Source organism: Maylandia zebra, linkage group LG8 (assembly GCF_041146795.1).
Source record: "Maylandia zebra isolate NMK-2024a linkage group LG8, Mzebra_GT3a, whole genome shotgun sequence".
NCBI classification, from domain to species: domain Eukaryota; kingdom Metazoa; phylum Chordata; class Actinopteri; order Cichliformes; family Cichlidae; genus Maylandia; species Maylandia zebra.
The window spans coordinates 10,296,915-10,315,091 of NC_135174.1; the positions used below are offsets into that span (position 1 = coordinate 10,296,915).

At 41.3% G+C, this 18,177-nt stretch overlaps 1 protein-coding gene across 1 annotated transcript in view; it reads left to right on the forward strand.

Moving 5' to 3' along the window:
* The window catches only part of cpped1 (calcineurin-like phosphoesterase domain containing 1), a 73,532-nt gene that overhangs the window by 18,319 nt on the left and 37,036 nt on the right, over positions 1 to 18,177 (forward strand). Inside the window, exons 3-5 of the mRNA XM_004562268.6 lie at positions 9,360 to 9,532; positions 10,327 to 10,458; positions 10,577 to 10,709. Coding sequence (XP_004562325.2) covers positions 9,360 to 9,532; positions 10,327 to 10,458; positions 10,577 to 10,709 — 438 coding nt within the window. The remainder of the gene's footprint in view (positions 1 to 9,359; positions 9,533 to 10,326; positions 10,459 to 10,576; positions 10,710 to 18,177) is intronic.

The window sequence follows — 18,177 nt, forward strand, 5'->3', positions numbered from 1 at the left end:
TGAGTGGCCGCGATCTAATCCTGTTTACATAAAGTAAACCTGCTCCCGAGCAGGTTTACGCTTACGGCTCTGTTGCTATGACAGCAAGTCCCGGATGGGCTTCGAAGAACCGAACGATCCAGGATCACGCGAAATCGTCAACAGTCAAATCCGGCTAACTTACTTAGCGAGGTACGAAGAACGGGCCCCAGGAAGGGAAATCAGCAAGCAAACCTGTCTCCCTCCATCTCTGCATGTTCTTGCTCTTTCTCTCTCTGGGCTCTGGTGACATGTTTGATTGGATCGTGATGAAAGTTTTATTCTGCCTAATCCTGGAGACCATGTAAGATATTAAAGCCAATAAAAATATTTATATGTGGAGCAGTATGCCATTAGTAAAATGTCCTTCTGCTCCCCATTTTCTAAAATTTGACTCGAAGCAAACTATTCATATTCAGCAGAGATGTGGTTTGGCTTAGTCACAGAGGTACTCTTTCCCCCCCCCCCCCCCCCCTGTCTTTTTTTTTTTTTTTCTTTTTCTGGGTCGTAATGACCACCAATTTTAGCTGCACAGCCACAGTCATGAACCCTCCCGGAGCTGTCTCCCACTATCATCTAGCTGAGTCTGGCTGTAGGCATCCAAGTCTCCTTATTATCCCCATGACTGCACCATTTAAACCAAAAACATGTCCACATCAGTTTACCCCCCCCCCCGACACACACACACTCGTCTCCATGTTCCTGCCATCTCCCCTTATGATCAGTCGCATTTGGAGGTCAAAGCGCGATCTACTTCGCATGTCGTCGTACAGTAAATAGTGTAAGCATCAGGTTTAAACCTAAAGACCTCAGGGACCTTTAAACACCGCGGCGTCAGCTGCTGTTACTGTCAGCACCAGCAGAGCAGGTTGTGCGTGCCATCCTCATTACTCGCCACGTCTGTCACTCGGCTGGCAACTGGGCCGCCGCATTGGTAGGAAGGAGGGAAATAGGTATTATAACCGAAGCTGCTCCTTCCGTCTCTCGGCTGACATTTCCCCTTAAACTGTTTATTTACAATACAGAATGAATGTGTGGCGGCCAGGGGAAGCTGGCTGTCAACCGGCATTGTCAACACCGCTGCCTGTCGGCGACAGGAAATTGGCAACTGTATTTCTGCTCCTACAGATTTCATCTCTCTTCGCCGTTGCTCCTCACAGTGTCTTTTTCTTTTCGGTCTCTTTCCTCTATTATCTGTCTGCTCTCTTTAGTAAACCGCTGCGGTAACATGCCTCATACCCTATTTTGACAACCTTCATTTGCAAGTCTGACACTTACGCAAACATGCTGATTAATTCTTGCCTCTGATGAATCTGTGTGAAGCATCTATGTGAATTAACTGTGTGTTGAGGGTGTAAAGGTCCTGTCTTGTAATTGTTAGGGAAGAAATGTATGTGTGTGGGTGTAAGTGTCAGTTTCAGGTTTAAATTTATACTGTAGGAAAACTGCGGGCTAAGTGGTGATGTCTTGGTATAACAAATGATCTTCCTTATCAAAGACTTGGGCAGACTGATGGATTTGTTTGCGTCTCATCGCAGTGGTCCACAAGGAGCGACCCATTCCCCAAAACGAAAAGTTGTAGAAAGTGTCTCATCTAACTTCATCATGTCATCCAGACCTTTACTGATAGCACGTTCCTTGATTCTAATTCCCTGTCTCCTCTCCTCCACAATCCCAACTAAACCCCCAAGAGATGCTTTCTCTTCTCAAGGACTTCCTTCAATCTCACCTAATTTTCTGTCTGCCATTGCCGCCTCTCCCTCACTTAATTTCACTTTCCCGTGTCTTTCTCTCACTTACTTTCAAAGCTGACAAATGAAGAGGATAAAGAGTAGGAGGGGGTGGGGGCAGCAAAGGGAGGTGGTGGGGGTGGGGGAGCCAGATATAGAGCTGATTAGATTAGAGAAACATGCTGGACTTGACACTCTCCTAATGAGCACTACAAAGGATTCAAGCTGTGTCTCTGGGGGTTCTTGAAGGATGTTACGCATAATACAGCAGGGAGAAATGTTTAAGTACGCATGTACACGCCTGTGTGCAAAACTCTGAAAGGTGAAGGAGAGGTTGCCTTGGGACTTCCCTGTCCCCTCTCTGTATTTGTGGAAACTAAAGGTGTACTAACTGTAGGGCTGCTCAATTAATCGAATTTTAATCACGATTACGATCTGGGCTTTCAACGATCATTAAAAATGACTGAGCCGATTATTAGCCCCTCCCTCATTTATCCGCGACACCTTAAAGGCCGGTCCGTGAAAATATTGTCGGGCATAAACCGGTCCGTGGCGCAAAAAAGGTTGGAGACCGCTGATTAAGAGGACCCGAGGGAAGCTCGGAAAGCTAAGCAGAAGTTATTTGGAGAGTGACTGCTGTTGGTTGAAAAGAGAGGTAAAAAAAAAAAAAAAACTTCAGTGGTGTTGCACACTATTTTATATTATTTTTTAAAGTTATTGTTAACCCTTTAAAGCCGGTCAGAGCAGCACGCTCCGTTTTGTGTAACTATTTTTAAATCCCTGTAGAACCTGAACCGCGTAAGCTAGCGCAATAATTTGTTTTGCATATGAAACCGGAGGAGTTGTACTTACATCTTATGCCATCAGCTTGTCCTCGGTCACGGTTTCCTTCCACATAAAGCTTTGCAAAAATTGCATAAAAAGCGCTTGCAGGAACAAAAATATAATATTCCAGAAACACGCTTTGCCGATCCGATCAGCTGTTCGTAACACTTCCCACAGTGAAACAAACGTCAGCGCGAACTGTCGCATGTCCGCCATTTCCTGGCCGAAACCGGAAGTGACGTCATTTTCGCGGAAATGTAGTTTTTTACTTGTAGGCCTTAAAAACCTCTACTGGTCATGTTTGACTTTTCTGAATAGTTTCTGGGATGCTTGCACTGCTGGAAATAGTTTATTTTGATGCACATGCTGTTTTCTTTGCAAATTTGCATCATAGGATTGTTTTTTTTGTTTTTCCTGCAGTATATAAAAATTGGTGTATCTCCAAAATAAAACTATGAAGACACTCAAAATAAATTTCCTGTTGTTGTAAACTATTTTTTGCAACTTTTTTGTATTTAAAGTTTTGAGGGATAAACCTCTTAAATTTCTCCAAGTAGAAATATATGTAAAAAAACAAAACAAAAACGATTTTCAATTTTTTTGTAATTTATTGCACTTTTTTGCAATTAATGTAGTTACTATGGACTTAATGCATACATTATTATTAAAATATGGGCTATAACAGTTATTTAGCAACTTGAAATGCTCCCACAAATGGCACTACAACATGTAAAAAAATAATATAAGCTCTGGCAGACTTGGTTCTATAGTAGGTCTTAAAGGGTTAAATAAATATCGTCAAATAATCGCGATCTCAATTTCAGTGAAAATAATCGTGATTATCATTTTTGCCATAATCGAGCAGCCCTAACTAACTGCAGTTTTCTTGGGTGACTTAATTGTTAGTTTATTCTGTTTTGTGGTAAAAGTCTGACCTCACAGTGGATCAAGTGGAATCTGGCTGATTTCAATCACCAGTTGATTGACTCCAAAGAATTAAAAAAACAGGGTTTTGGTGCCTTATCCGAGTCCAAATTATGGTAGCAGTGTGATTAAATATAGTAGTCTAGACATTCTTTCCGTGAGCCAATCCTCTGGGCCTGAAGGTCGGAACAGCAATAAACACTTTTGTGTTTTTGCATTGGCTGCTGCGTTTCAGGCATAACGTTGTCTTAATCAGATCTGGGACTGCTTTTTGGGTGACAGAGAGCTCCACTCAGTCCCTAATACTATCTTATAACTTTTAGGCCTGCTGCCCTTTCAAAGAAATTCATTTCAGACACGTCCATCAGTGATCCCACCTGTTGAGTTCAGTTGCAAGCTTTACACATCTTCATCTTTTTTGGTAAGGCAGCATTAGGTAAGGTCACTAGTACTGATGAGTCTGCGCTTTTGGAAGAACAAACTAATCACATTAATTGTAATGCACAGAGAAAACGTGAAGAGACAATGTTACCTTTAACCAGTGCAGGCTTAAAAATGATTGAAACTGTAGAAAATTAATTCTTGAGGTTATCTTTAGCAAAGAAATCGCAGCATGTTTCAGATGATAGTTCACAAGTTTTGGAGTTTAAAGTGTTTTTCTGTGAATTTTTTCTCAGCCATAATTAATGGTAAAAATACTCACTGTGGCTGCTTCTCAAAAAACCTTTACTTGTGTTCATGGAGTCCGGCTTCATGGTTCTGGACTGCAGCTATTTGTCCTGCTTATGAAGCTGTTCTCCACCCGTGTTGCAGCTTGAAGCAGATCTATTATCACAAGCAGCAGTCCATACCTGCTTAGTTAGAGTCCCATCCATGATGCTTTCAATGGTGGAACGAGAGATGCTCTGGAGAGGCAGCTGAATGTTAGCTTGGTTACCAGCAGCTAAACTTTCAAAATACCCTCACAACCACTTTATTGGGAACACCTGTAAATGCAAATATCTAATTAGCTAATGACATGGAAACAACTCGATGCATTTAGGCATGTAGACACAATAAGGTCATGATTTACTTTATGACCACAGTGTACCCATCTTCTGATGGTTGTTTCCAGCAGGGTAATATTCCATGTCACAAAGCTTAGTTTTTCTTAAACTAGTCACTTTAACATGGCATTGTAAACGGATGGCCTTCACAGTCACCAAATCTCAGTCCAATAAAGGACCTTTGGGATGTAATTTGTGGCTGCGCAACCAACAAATCTGCAGCAACCTTGTTGAATCTATGCCACGAAGCATTAAGGCTTTCCTTACTGGTCCAATCCAGTACTAACAAAGTGTACCTAATAAATCAGCCTGTGAGTGTAAATTTAAGGGGGCTGTCGACTAGTATTAGTACAGTATAGTTTGTACAGGGCAGATGTATCAGTTGCCAATATGTACTTGGGCAACTGTACTAAACACTATTTACCTCATTTTGCGTTTGTGAGATTGTCTGAAGTATTTAATATAACATCTTCACTAAGATCTTGCCAAACACCAGTGCCACATCAGCACAAGCACAACATGTCGATGCATGCTTGAGTTAGTCACAAATATAGAGGCCACAAAATACAGTTGTTCAAGTGTAGAAAATGTATACAACAGCAAGACCCCAGGCACTGAGGACTCAGTGCAGCTTCGACAGCCAGTCTTTAAAGGAAATTGAGAGAAGTGCTTACAGTGTTGGACAGGCTCAATGAGAACCTGACCTCCTGTCAGGTTTTAAGAATCAGTGTTGCAATCTCATTAAGTGAACAAGGCCTTTCAGTTAGAGCCCCACGGGGAGTGGAGAGCAGCATTGTGTTTTTATTTGCGTATACCCTACATGTGCTGCATATTGCAGGGAGGAAAGTAGGGCAAGACAGTGCTGGCGTTAAAAATGTTTGTATGAAATGGAATTTCTCGCTATTTCTTATATATGAAAAATATATGCAGTTGTTTCACTGGGCCTCTTATCTTACTGCAGTCACTCACACAACACATCACTGTTAGCTGGAGCAAGATATCTTAAATGCAGATGGGGCTTGGATGAGGATTGGTTCGAGCTGTGTCACAGAGATTGTTGATTCATGCTTGTACTATGTCAACAGATGGCTGTAATTGAGGGCAGGCAGGTGGTGGTGAGAGGAAGCAGAAGGCAGCACAGAGTCCCTGCCACTGTGTGTCGCAACCAGTGCTATTTATTCACATTTATTTATCAGGAGAAACGTAAGTGTGGCTAGATGCTGTTGTTGAGCCCAAAATCCAGTACATTTGATAAGTGTGAACGTTGCATAGGGTAGTCGAGCACAGCGTGACAGTCAATCTCAAAGGGCAGAGGACGTCAACATTTTTCGACTATTGTTGTCGTTCTCTCCGGTCTCACAGAGACACTGGATGTTTTACAACATATTTGGAAAAAGCCTCCATTTCTGCACCACCTCATAAATCTGTGCGTTTTTCCGATTTCGACTCTCGCATCTGCTACCGTGCATGACAGATGAGGTTTCCAGACAGACGCGAGTGTCGAATAAATCCAAAACAGCGGTGGAAACTTGAAGTAGTACTCAATTATAAAGTTAGCTGTACAAACTTTATCAGTTGTTTTACATTTTCAAGCCTGTTCAAGTGCTCGATAGAACCTCAGTCCCAGAAATGTTGGGACACTGCGCAAGATGTAAATAACAACAGAATGGAATGATTTGCAAATCTCACAAACACAGATTTTATTCACAGTGGAACATAGAAAACATGTCAAATGGTTAAACTGAGTCATTTTACTGCTTCATGAAAAATATCAATAATAGCAAGTCGTCTGAAAAACATTGGGACAGGAGCAATAAAAGACTGGAAAAGTAAGTGCTGCTAAAAAGGAACAGCTGGAGGAACATTTTACAGTTAATTGGTTTAACTGTTAACATGTCAGCATATGATCGAGTATAAAAAAAGAGCATCTCAGAGATTTTCTGAAGTAAACATGGGCAGAGGTTCACCACTTTGGAGAAAAACTGAATCTACAAATGAAGGAAATCTCTCATCATCAACAGAGCATAATGTCCTCAAATGATTCTGAAAATCTGGAGGAATCTCTGTGCATAATTGACAGGGTCGAAAATCAGAAGTGTATTCCCGTGATCTTGTGCGCAGGCTCAGTCAGTGAGCAGTTTCCTGCAACATCAACAAATGCAGGTTAAGGCTGTATCATACAAAGAAGAAGCTTTATGTGAAAATGATCCAGAAACACTGCTGTCTTGACTAGATCCAAACTCATTTAAAATGGACCGAGGCAAAGCGGATAACTGGAAAGCATGGACACCGCGTCTTCTGGTCTAAGAGGAGAGAGACTAGCTGACTTGCTATTAGCATTCAGATAAAAAGCTTGCATCTCTGACGGTAAAACCTGTTCTGTAAATTTACACCTTTTATCTTCTACAATTTAATCCCAAAAAGACATGCTGACAGATTTCTTTCATTTATTACAGCAGCATTTCTTTGTCACGTAGCAAAACTGAGACTTGCTGTTGAAATTGCACTTTTTCTTATATTAGGATATGTCAGGGATTAAATATGTAGTTGCATTGGATGTGTTGTGAATAATCTATTGTGAATGACATTGTTTTTATTTACATTTTGTAAAGCGTCCTAACTGTTTTTTGGCATTTGTAATCGAAGATAAGAGTATGCAACATCAACACACACACACAGAGGAAAGATCAATTGTATCTAATGTGGAATCTCCCTTGATTACCTATTATGTATTCACATTTAGGCGATGTCAAGCATAAACATGTTTTGCTATTCCACTGAGCAAATCCACTGGAGCAGCTGACAAGGTCAGGTACCTTCCTAAGGGGCATATTCATGGTGCTAAAATATACAGTAGACTGATTCTCATTCGCCAATCCTAAAGAAAATGACCTCATGCAAATTAAAACTTGTAAATAAACGAAGAAAATCAGGTACTGTAATCTGTCTGTAGCAGCAAAGTTGCAGAGAGTGCTATCAGCTGGAACAGTTGCCTAACAATCTTTGCGCCCCCGGTTTTTCATCTAAACTTCATTAGTGAGACGGCCTTTGTTTGTATGTAATTGTGGCAGCGGTCAAATATTGTGAAATAATTAATCCGCTTTGTTGTGGCTTCAGCTGTCATTTCCTTTCATCAGGATTATACTTGAAAATATCAGGTCAACAGGGAACGAAAAAAGCAAGTTTGAGTTTGTGCTGGCATCAGAGAAAAACCACTTATCTACTTATTGATAATTTGTAAGGCAGTTTTATTCATGCAGAACTAAATTATTTTGATGTCATTTGTGTTTCGCACAAATTAAATTTTTTGCTTGTTTTCGTGATAGTTGTGGAATATCTTATAGGATGGCAATTAAATTCTATCTTGGAGCAAAACTAACAACTCATTTGTTTTGGTGAGTAACATTGAATAAAAATCTAGCATACTTACAAGGAAGCTCAGTGGGCTACAGTTGAATTTGGACTCATTTTAGCATTAAATTCCAAATAAATGTCAAACTCTCCACCTGCACTCATCCACAGCGACATGGTGTTGCTGTTCAATAGTTCAGAAGTAATTTGACTACACGGTCAATAGTACCATGTCCGCAAAAAGAAAAGAAAACTGAAAGTATTACTAGTGGTACTATAATGATGTTATGAAAGTGGGCCCAACCAAAAGGACTATTCACTCCATGATCATGAACAACAAGTATATTAGATATTTTACGTTTGGAAGCTTTACCTGCAGAGGAGTACCAAGTGACAGCTCCAGGATGCATGGTGGTCCAGTGGCAGTACTGTTGCCTCACAGCGTATGGTCCAAACTCTGGCTGGCACCTTTCTGAATACCTCCTCAAACAGTCTGAAAATATTAATGTTTGGTTAATTAGCTCTAAATTAGCCGTAGTTGAGGGTAGATAACGTGCTTTTGTTGCGTAGATTAAGTCGATATGTGACTTGCAGTCTACAAAGCACCTTAAGTGGTCAGTAAGATTGGAAGAGCGTTGTATAAACGTCAGTCCATGTTTTCCCTTTTAATGTTTCTTAAACTCTACACTTTCTCCCACTGTCACGAATAAGATGTTCTTTGGGGAAAGGCTCTTATGTAATGAGCCCTATCTAAATATCCGAGGAAAGATTTGCTCCAAAACTAGGCCAGTAAAATAATTACTCAGATGAATAAAAATGAAAAGAAATATGAGAGGGAAGAGAGAGAGAGGACCGGGGATAACACAAGAGCAGGGGCTGATGGGTTTGTTTGATATAAATTCAAAGTTATAAATAGATTTGAGAGTCACCCATTCTCTGCCCTTTATACACTCTGGGATTGAATTAATTTGGCTCAGAACATTACCCATTTTTGGATGTTTACCCTTTTTGTGAACTCCAGGCTTATAGCACTTTTAAAATTTTTGGGGGGGGAGGTGTATTTAAAGCAAATAGCCTCGTATGTCTTCACAAACCTGAATCTGGAAAGCGGTCTACACAGCTGTTGCCTGCAACATGTGGACCGAGAGGATACCGCCAGAGCACCACTAATCATGTCAGTAACCATGGTGATATGAAGTCGAGCTGTACTGAGCATTCATCATCCTTTGAGCGCTCTCATCATCATCCATATAATCTCTCTCTCACTCTCACGTTGTCCTCATTCACACTTTTAGGCTGTCTTTGGCTCATTTCCACCCGCATACAGTAGAATGCTTTTCTTAATCAAACATCTGTTTTTTTAGGTCCAGGTCGTAAATTGTTTGGTTTTATGTTACCTTTAATCATATGTGTGACAGTAACACATGCCATGTTGACAATAGGTTTTCTGTTATTCTTCCTTTAGGTACACCCTTTAGAGAAGGTCAGGAGAAAGATCTGAAGGCAGCCTTGAAGGGGACCGATCCCTCCATTCCTCTGGTGTTTGTCAGTGGAAACCATGACCTGGGTAACACCCCCACTCCCAGCACAGTGGAGCAGTATTGCAGGGAGTGGGGGGATGACTATTTCAGCTTCTGGGTAAGCAGACACAAACCATAATTAGTAGTAGCAGCCTGTAGCAGTGGTTGTTGGATGAATGGAATATTATAATGACGGGTACCTGCGAACACCATCTCTGCTCTCACAGGATTAAGAATAGCAAAGGACCAAAAACCCTGCACCTGTTTTGGTGTGTGACATTAAATATGTTTTGGTTCTATTTTCCTCAGCATGTATAGCTAATGTCATTTAGACTACTTTTGTGCATTAGACTTCCCTGTACTTTGATATTGCAGTTAAAAAATATATGTATATCACGGTGTGGTCCAGTTTTTATGGTGGCCATTTAGACCTCTTTTACCAGAAGTTGTACAAGGGAGCTTTGTGATGATGCATATTTCAGTTATAGCAACTGTTTCTTGGTAACATAACAAACTTTGATGTGGTGCCATGGGCACACAGTTGGTAAACTTAAAAGCATTACTAATTAGGATTGCAAAGTTTTTTTAGAGTCTTATTAACATAAGACCAGAATGCATAGTATATGGACAGTATATGGTTCCTTAAAGGCCTTGCAATTTGGGACATGGCTAATGAGTTTTATACATGTAGTTTAAAATGCATGCCAGAGGTATTTTGCTAAAATTCTGCATGGTTGGAGTGTTTTTGCCACACCGCATTCACCAACATTTTTATTTTCAGCAGTTAGGTTTTGGATAATCTATAGGAATATAATATTAAATTGGGTGTAGGGACGGCAGATGAAATGGGAAATGATTCAAGTTGTTGTTTTCCTCTCTTGTTTTCTTTTTCTCACACTTTTGCCGTCTCAGGTGGGCGGAGTTCTCTGCCTGGTTCTGAACTCCCAGCTGTTCTTCGACGCCTCGGCCTGCCCTGAGCTGAGGGAGGCTCAGGAGGCCTGGCTGGAGGCGCAGCTGAGCAGAGTATCCTCCTCCTCTTCTACGGTAGGATGGCATGACCCCAGCGTGATTGAGCCTTTTTAAGCCATGTGGGCACATCATTTGAATTTCTGTCTTTAGAGATCTTGTGATGTAATCAACGCTCACATCTGTCTCCATTTAGGAACCTAAACCCAAACACATCCTGATATTTCAGCACATTCCCCTGTACCTAAAGAGTCCTGATGAAGAGGATGACTACTTCAACCTGCAGAGGACAGTCAGGCAAAACCTGCTGGACAGGTTCAAGAAAGCAGGTAGGAGACCAGAATACAGAAAATTATGGGGGTTTTCTGATTTCCTCTGGTTAAAAATTGGCAGCCTAGTTCAGGTTTGTGCATTTGGTTAGAATTAGAAGTCGCAGAATAGATAAATCAATTTTACTATCTTAAATGTCAAGCATCTCTGGCTTCCACAGCTCTGAAATAAGAGCATTATTATTTGTTCTTTTCTTTTCTTTTAGAATAATGGATTTAGGCCAATGTGAGTGGTCTTAAGTTTCTTGTCTTAATACGCCTTAGCTGCTATTCCTATTAAACCTGTTCATTTTAAGCATATCTCACTGAAGCACAGTTAAGATCCCAGCCCAGAGGATTAATATGTCATTATCCAGCAGCCTCAGGAAGAGCTGTTGGCACACACACACACACACACACAATGCAGACATAATTGAATTAATTATTCCATTCACTTCCTATAAGGAGAATAAATCCTTAATCAATCCATTGTTGTAAGCTTATAAGAGAACGATACAAAAGTAGTGGGCAAAAAAGAAAAAAATAACCCTCCCTCAAGGACAACACGTCTTTAGGCAGAATCTCAGCGAAGGTGCATCAGCCAGCTTTGCGCTGCTGACTGACAGCAGCCACCACTCAGTGCCGAGCTTTTCAATCATGCATCAAGGTGACAGACGGTGGATGGTTTTAATTTCATTATCCATCCATTATTTCTGCACATATTTAACCATGTTGGCCCGTCTTGGTCTGATGACCCTTCTCTCTCATAATTGATCTCTCCTCCAGGGCAACACTGCTTAAAATTTTAAAGGGCAGTCTCTACAAGCTTTTTCTTATCATGAGCAGGAGGGTATTGCTGTAGAATGAGCTGGTGCCCTTTTTCTTACCCGCACTCTTGTGCCCTGCTAGCAATTATAAACACGGGCCACATACAGAGCAAGCGCTCCATGAACTACGAGCACGTAGATTCATACTGACAACAGACGTGCAGACGTGCTGATTTTTAAATATATGGTATGATTTTCTCAGGCGCTTAAGTGCGATGTGTGATACTCCTTTATTACAGCAAGGCAAAGAATACTCAGTATCCATGTTTCCTCTGACTCTTATCTATACTCTTATCATGAGTATAAGCCTTTTTCCCTTCTTCAGATGAATGCGCTGTCTGAGAATTTTTCAGGTCAGGGGTCTCAAGGGGTATTTTCAGTAATCAGTCTGAAGTCAGATTGTTGTATAAGAAAGATGAACTATAGATATGTGTCTGATCTAAAAAAAAAATGAAAAAATCTGGTTTTCCAGATTGGAGAACAAGATGGCTGCTAGGGTGCAGACACACAGCTTGGCAGGTCCTGTGCGTTTGCCAAAAAACCATCTAAAAACCCCTGGATCTTGACATCAACTTGTCTTTTTGTTTTTATACATTTTTATCTTCTGTGGAGTTCGACATGTCCAAGAAAGCTGGATAATTATACCACTTTCCCAGCCAAATGGAGTCAACATCTTTTGTTCACAAGATTCTTGGATTGTGGTCATGCTAGACCACCCCCAGGTAAACATGAACAATCAAATATACCACGTCTGTCGCTGGAGATTCTGAAACTTGTTCTGATGCTACTTTTGGCTGGTGATATAGAACTAAATCCTGGACCTAATTCAAACATCAGTGATTTGGACTGGCTACAACTAATTAGCCTAGTTAGCCTAGGCCTGCCTGGGCCTCCATTTCAGCTTCCTGGGCCTCCATTTCAGCTGCCTGGGCCTCCACCTCGGCTGCCTGGGCCTCCACCTCAGCTGCCTGGGCCTCCACCTCGGTTGCCTGGGCCTCCACTTCGGCTGCCTGGGCCTCCACTTCGGCTGCCTGGGCCTCCACTTCGGCTGCCTGGGCCTACATTTCAGCTGCCTGGGCCTACATTTCAGCTGCCTGGGCCTACATTTCAGCTGCCTGGGCCTACATTTCAGCTAGCTGGGTTTTCACCTCAGCTGCTCGGGCCTCCACCTCGGCTGCCTGGGTTTCAATCTGGGCTGCCTGGGCCTCCAACTCAGCTGCCTGGGCCTCCACCTCAGCTGCCTGGGCCTACATTTCAGCTAGCTGGGTCTCCACCTCGGCTGCCTGGGTCTCCACCTCGGCTGCCTGGGTCTCCACCTCGGCTGCCTGGGTTTCCAACTCGGCTGCCTGGGTTTCAATCTCGGCTGCCTGAGCTTACACCTCAGCTGCCTGGGCCTCCACCTCAGCTGCCTGGGCCTCCACCTCAGCTGCCTGGGCCTCCACCTCAGCTGCTCGGGCCTCCACCTCAGCTGCCTGGGCCTCCACCTCAGCTGCCTGGGTCTCCACCTCAGCTGCCTGGGTTTCAATCTCGGCTGCCTGGGCCTACACCTCAGCTGCTCGGACCTCCACCTAGGCTTCCTGGGCCTCCACCTCGGCTGCCTTGGCCCCCAACGCGGCTGCCTGGGCCCCCATCTTGGCTGCCTGGGCCCCCACCTGCTGTACCCAAACTACAGTCTCCAGTAAAGGGTTTCTCATCATTAAATGCTCATAGCATTGTCAACAAAAGGACAAGAAATCCTGCTATTAAAATTTACAGAGGAACAAAGATCTGCAAGACATTTAATCAGGCTAAACTAATCTGGGACACTAAAAATAAACCAAAGGGGCTTCTATGTGGACACATTAACATTCGCAGTATGTTACCAAAGCATGAGCAACTGGAACATATTCTAAGCAATTCCAATATTTCTATTTTGGGTATCTCTGAATCTTGGCTCACAAGTTCTTCTTCTGAGTCTGCGGTTGTCTTTCCAGAATACACAGTATTCAGAAGGGATAGAATTGGAACAAGAGGAGGAGGAATACTTGTGTATGTAAAAAATGATTGCTCTTTACTTAGTTCACCAATAGATGTCGAAATAGAACATATTTCTGTTAAAATCACTCTTTCCCCAGAAATGTCATTTACGTTGATCTGTTTATATCGCCCTCCTTCCGCAAAGAATATTTTTTATGAACAACTACAGATATTACTTAAATATCATGCTATAAATAATAAGTCTAATGAAATAATTGTAATGGGAGATTTTAATGTCAACTGGGACTGTGAAAAGGACAGAAAAACACTCAAGGACATAATGGAGACTTTGAACTTTACTCAACACATTGAACAACCCACAAGAATAACAAGACACTCTAAAACTAAAATAGATCTGGTTTTCAGTAATAAGCCCGAGCGAATTATTAAATCTTATAATTTTATCACTGGTATTTCAGACCACAATTTTATATTATTTTCTTGAAAACTTATAAAATCACGGGTTAAGAATGACTTTCAAAGTTCATCTAATAGGAGATCCTTTTATGAATTCATACCAAGAAGTCAGCGACAAAATGTAGCAGAAGCATTAGCATCAGTTAACTGGGAGCCTTTATTGTGTAGTGATGATCCACAATTCTGCATATGTTATATCAACATACTCCATTAGAGGTCGACAAAAAATAAAGACAACATCTAATTTGCCCTGGTTAAACAAAGAGTGCAAGAATTTAATGAAAACAAGAGATCAATTACTAAAGCAGTTCCTGAAAACAGGTCTAACTCTGGATAGACAGAGATTTACTTCAATGCGGAATAAAGTAACAAGAAGTTTGAGACAGGCCAAAGCAAAATTTTTTATAAATATAATTGAAAGAGCCAAAGGTAATGGTAAAGTTATCTGGCAACACTTAAATAAATTACTTGGCCGTCATTCAAACAAAAGCAAAAATACAATTGAACTTTATGTAAATAACTCTATTGTTAGAGAGCCTCTATCTATTGTCAGTAACTTAAACACTTTCTTTATTTCATCTGTTAAGGAGATCAGTCAGAGCTTTGACTCAGTCGTATGCTCTGATAATGTGAATGATGTTGGTCAAAATTTGTTCACCGTCACTCATATTTCAGACACTGAAGTTGCTAAACTAATTACAGGTTTAAAACAATCAAAAGCACTTGATGTATATGGTATTAACACAAACTTCCTAAAGGAACATATGGATTTGCTTGTACGTCCAATAACTCATGTTTTGAATATGTCTTTCAAACACTCCATTGTTCCAACAGATTGGAAAATTGCTGCAGTTACACCAATTCTCAAAGCAGGTGTGAAGACTGACATTGCTAATTATCGCCCCATAAGCATACTCCCGGTCGTATCTAAAATGGCTGAGAAGTGGGTGGTTAAACTCCTCACTGCTCACCTAGAAAACACCCAACCCTCATTACATCCGTTGCAGTTTTGCTTTCGGGCACATCACTCCACAGATACTGCCCTGTGTATGTTAGTGGAGAACTTGAAGAGCTTGCTGGACAAGCGTCCCTGTGTTGGAGCTGTATTTTTAGATCTGAAGAAGGCTTTCGACTCTGTAAACCATCAGATATTGTTGTCCAGATTGACTCAGTTTAATATCTCCAGTCAGGCTCTTCAGTGGTTTGCCTCATATCTCTCACACAGGAAACAGTGTGTGGTGTTAGATGGGGTTAAATCTCCATATTTAGACTGTGATACAGGGGTTCCTCAAGGATCTGTTCTTGGGCCCTTATTGTTCTCTCTTTTTATCAATAACTTACCTGAAGTCTGTCCAAATATATTTACTCAAATGTATGCGGATGATGCAGTTATATATACGCAAGCAAATAGTGTCCAGCAGGTGGCAAAAGATCTTACAGCTGCTTTAGCATTAATGCATAGCTGGCTGGAGGACTCATGCCTAATGTTGAACACCTCAAAAACTGTCTGTATGTAGTTTTCAAAACGCCCCTTAAACTTGAAGCAGTCAAACATATTCCTGGATGGAGTAGCGCTTGAATTAGCTCCAGAATTTAAATATCTTGGGGTCATTCTAGACCCAACATTATCCTTCAAGAGTCACATAAATAGTGTCCCAGGTACTTAAATTTAACAATTGAAATTTTAATCATATACGTAATAATTTAAATATGAATGTTGCAAAAACTTATTTTTACTCAATGATCATCTCTCATATGGACTATTGTTTGACGTCCTGGTCACTTGCTTGTCCAACAACACTTAAAACTATTGAAAACATTTATAAAAGAAGTTTAAAACTACTTGACAAAAAACCGACTTCCCACCACCACTGTCATGTGTTAAAAAAAACATAAATTACTGAACTTCAATAACTTAGTGAAACTTAAAAGAGTGTGTTTAATATACAGTGGGGCAAAAAAGTATTTAGTCAGCCACCAATTGTGCAAGTTCCCCCACCTAAAATGATGACAGAGGTCAGTAATTTGCACCAGAGGTACACTTCAACTGTGAGAGACAGAATGTGAAAAGAAAATCCATGAATTCACATGGTAGGATTTGTAAAGAATTTATTCGTAAATTAGGGTGGAAAATAAGTATTTGGTCACCTCAAACATGGAAAATCTCTGGCTCTCACAGACCTGTAACGTCTTCTGTAAGACGCTTTTCTGTCCCCCACTCGTTACCTGTATGAATGGCACCTGTTTGAACCCATCATCTGTATAAAAGACACCTGTCCACAGCCTCAAACAGTCAGACTCCAAACTCCGCCATGGCCAAGACCAAAGAGCTTTCGAAGGACACCAGGAAAAGTATTGTAGACCTGCACCAGACTGGGAAGAGTGAATCTACAATAGGCAAGCAGCTTGGTGTGAAAAAATCAACTGTGGGAGCAATCATCAGAAAATGGAAGACATACAAGACCACTGATAATCTCCCACGATCTGGGGCTCCACGCAAGATCTCATCCCGTGGGGTCAAAATGATCATGAGAACGGTGAGCAAAGATCCCAGAACCACACGGGGGGACCTGGTGAATGACCTGCAGAGAGCAGGGACCAAAGTAACAAAGGTCACCATCAGTAACACACTACAATGGCAGGGAATCAAATCCCGCAGTGCCAGACGTGTTCCCCTGCTGAAGCCAGTGCATGTCCAGGCCCGTCTGAAGTTTGCCAGAGAGCACATGGATGATACAGCAGAGGATTGGGAGAATGTCATGTGGTCAGATGAAACCAAAGTAGAACTTTTTGGTATAAACTCAACTCGTCGTGTTTGGAGGACGAAGAATACTGAGTTGCATCCCAAGAACACCATACCTACTGTGAAGCATGGGGGTGGAAACATCATGCTATGGGGCTGTTTTTCTGCCAAGGGGACAGGACGACTGATCCGTGTTAAGGACAGAATAAATGGGGCCATGTATCGTGAGATTTTGAGCCAAAACCTCCTTCCATCAGTGAGAACTTTGAAAATGAAACGAGGCTGGGTCTTCCAACATGACAATGATCCAAAACACACCGCCCGGGCAACAAAGGAGTGGCTCCGTAAGAAGCATTTGAAAGTCCTGGAGTGGCCTAGCCAGTCTCCAGACCTCAACCCCATAGAAAATCTGTGGCGGGAGTTGAAAGTCCGTGTTGCTCGGCAACAGCCCCAAAACATCACTGCTCTCGAGAAGATCTGCATGGAGGAATGGGCCAAAATACCAGCTACTGTGTGTGCAAACCTGGTAAAGACCTATAGTAAACGTTTGACCTCTGTTATTGCCAACAAAGGTTATGTTACAAAGTATTGAGTTGTATTTTTGTTATTGACCAAATACTTATTTTCCACCCTGATTTACGAATAAATTCTTTACAAATCCTACCATGTGGATTCATGGATTTTTTTTTTTTTCACATTCTTTCTCTCACAGTTGAAGTGTACCTCTGGTGCAAATTACTGACCTCTGTCATCATTTTAGGTGGGGGAACTTGCACAATCGGTGGCTGACTAAATACTTTTTTGCCCCACTGTATAAAGTCTTACACTCCCTTGCTCCACCACCACTAAAGCAGTTCATTAGGCATAAAGAAAGCTCAGACAGGACCACTCGAGCTTCAATCCGAGGAGACTTGTTTATACCCCACAGACGGACAGCATTTGGGCAGAACGTCCTCTCTGTCAAGGGAGGCCATCTGTGGAACGATCTTCCTCAACCCATTAGAGAATGCTCTACACTCAATTTGTTTAAGGCAAAGGTTAAAAACTGGTTATGGACAAATCAAGTGTGTGATCATGTATGAGTTGTATAGTTTTAATGTTTTATTTGGGAACAGAATGGTGCGTATGTGTACGTTTGGTGATGGAGTTTTTATTATGAATGAATGATGAATTTTTATGAATTATTATGTCTATTTTTTATGCTTGAGGACAACAGATGGAAATTAGCCCTTGACTATAATCTGGTATGTTTACATTCATGTAATTTTTTTTTTTACATTTATGTTCATTAACATGCACTGTCCTAAATAAATAAATAAATAAATGTATGCATAACAATTAAGTCGATCTCTGCTCTGAACATATCTGTGAATGTGTTCTTTCTCCTGCTCACATGGAGAGATTTGATTTGATGTACTTTAGAAATATCCTTCATTTTGACATATTTATGAAGATTCTAAGTCATTCTGACTATAAGATAAGAAAA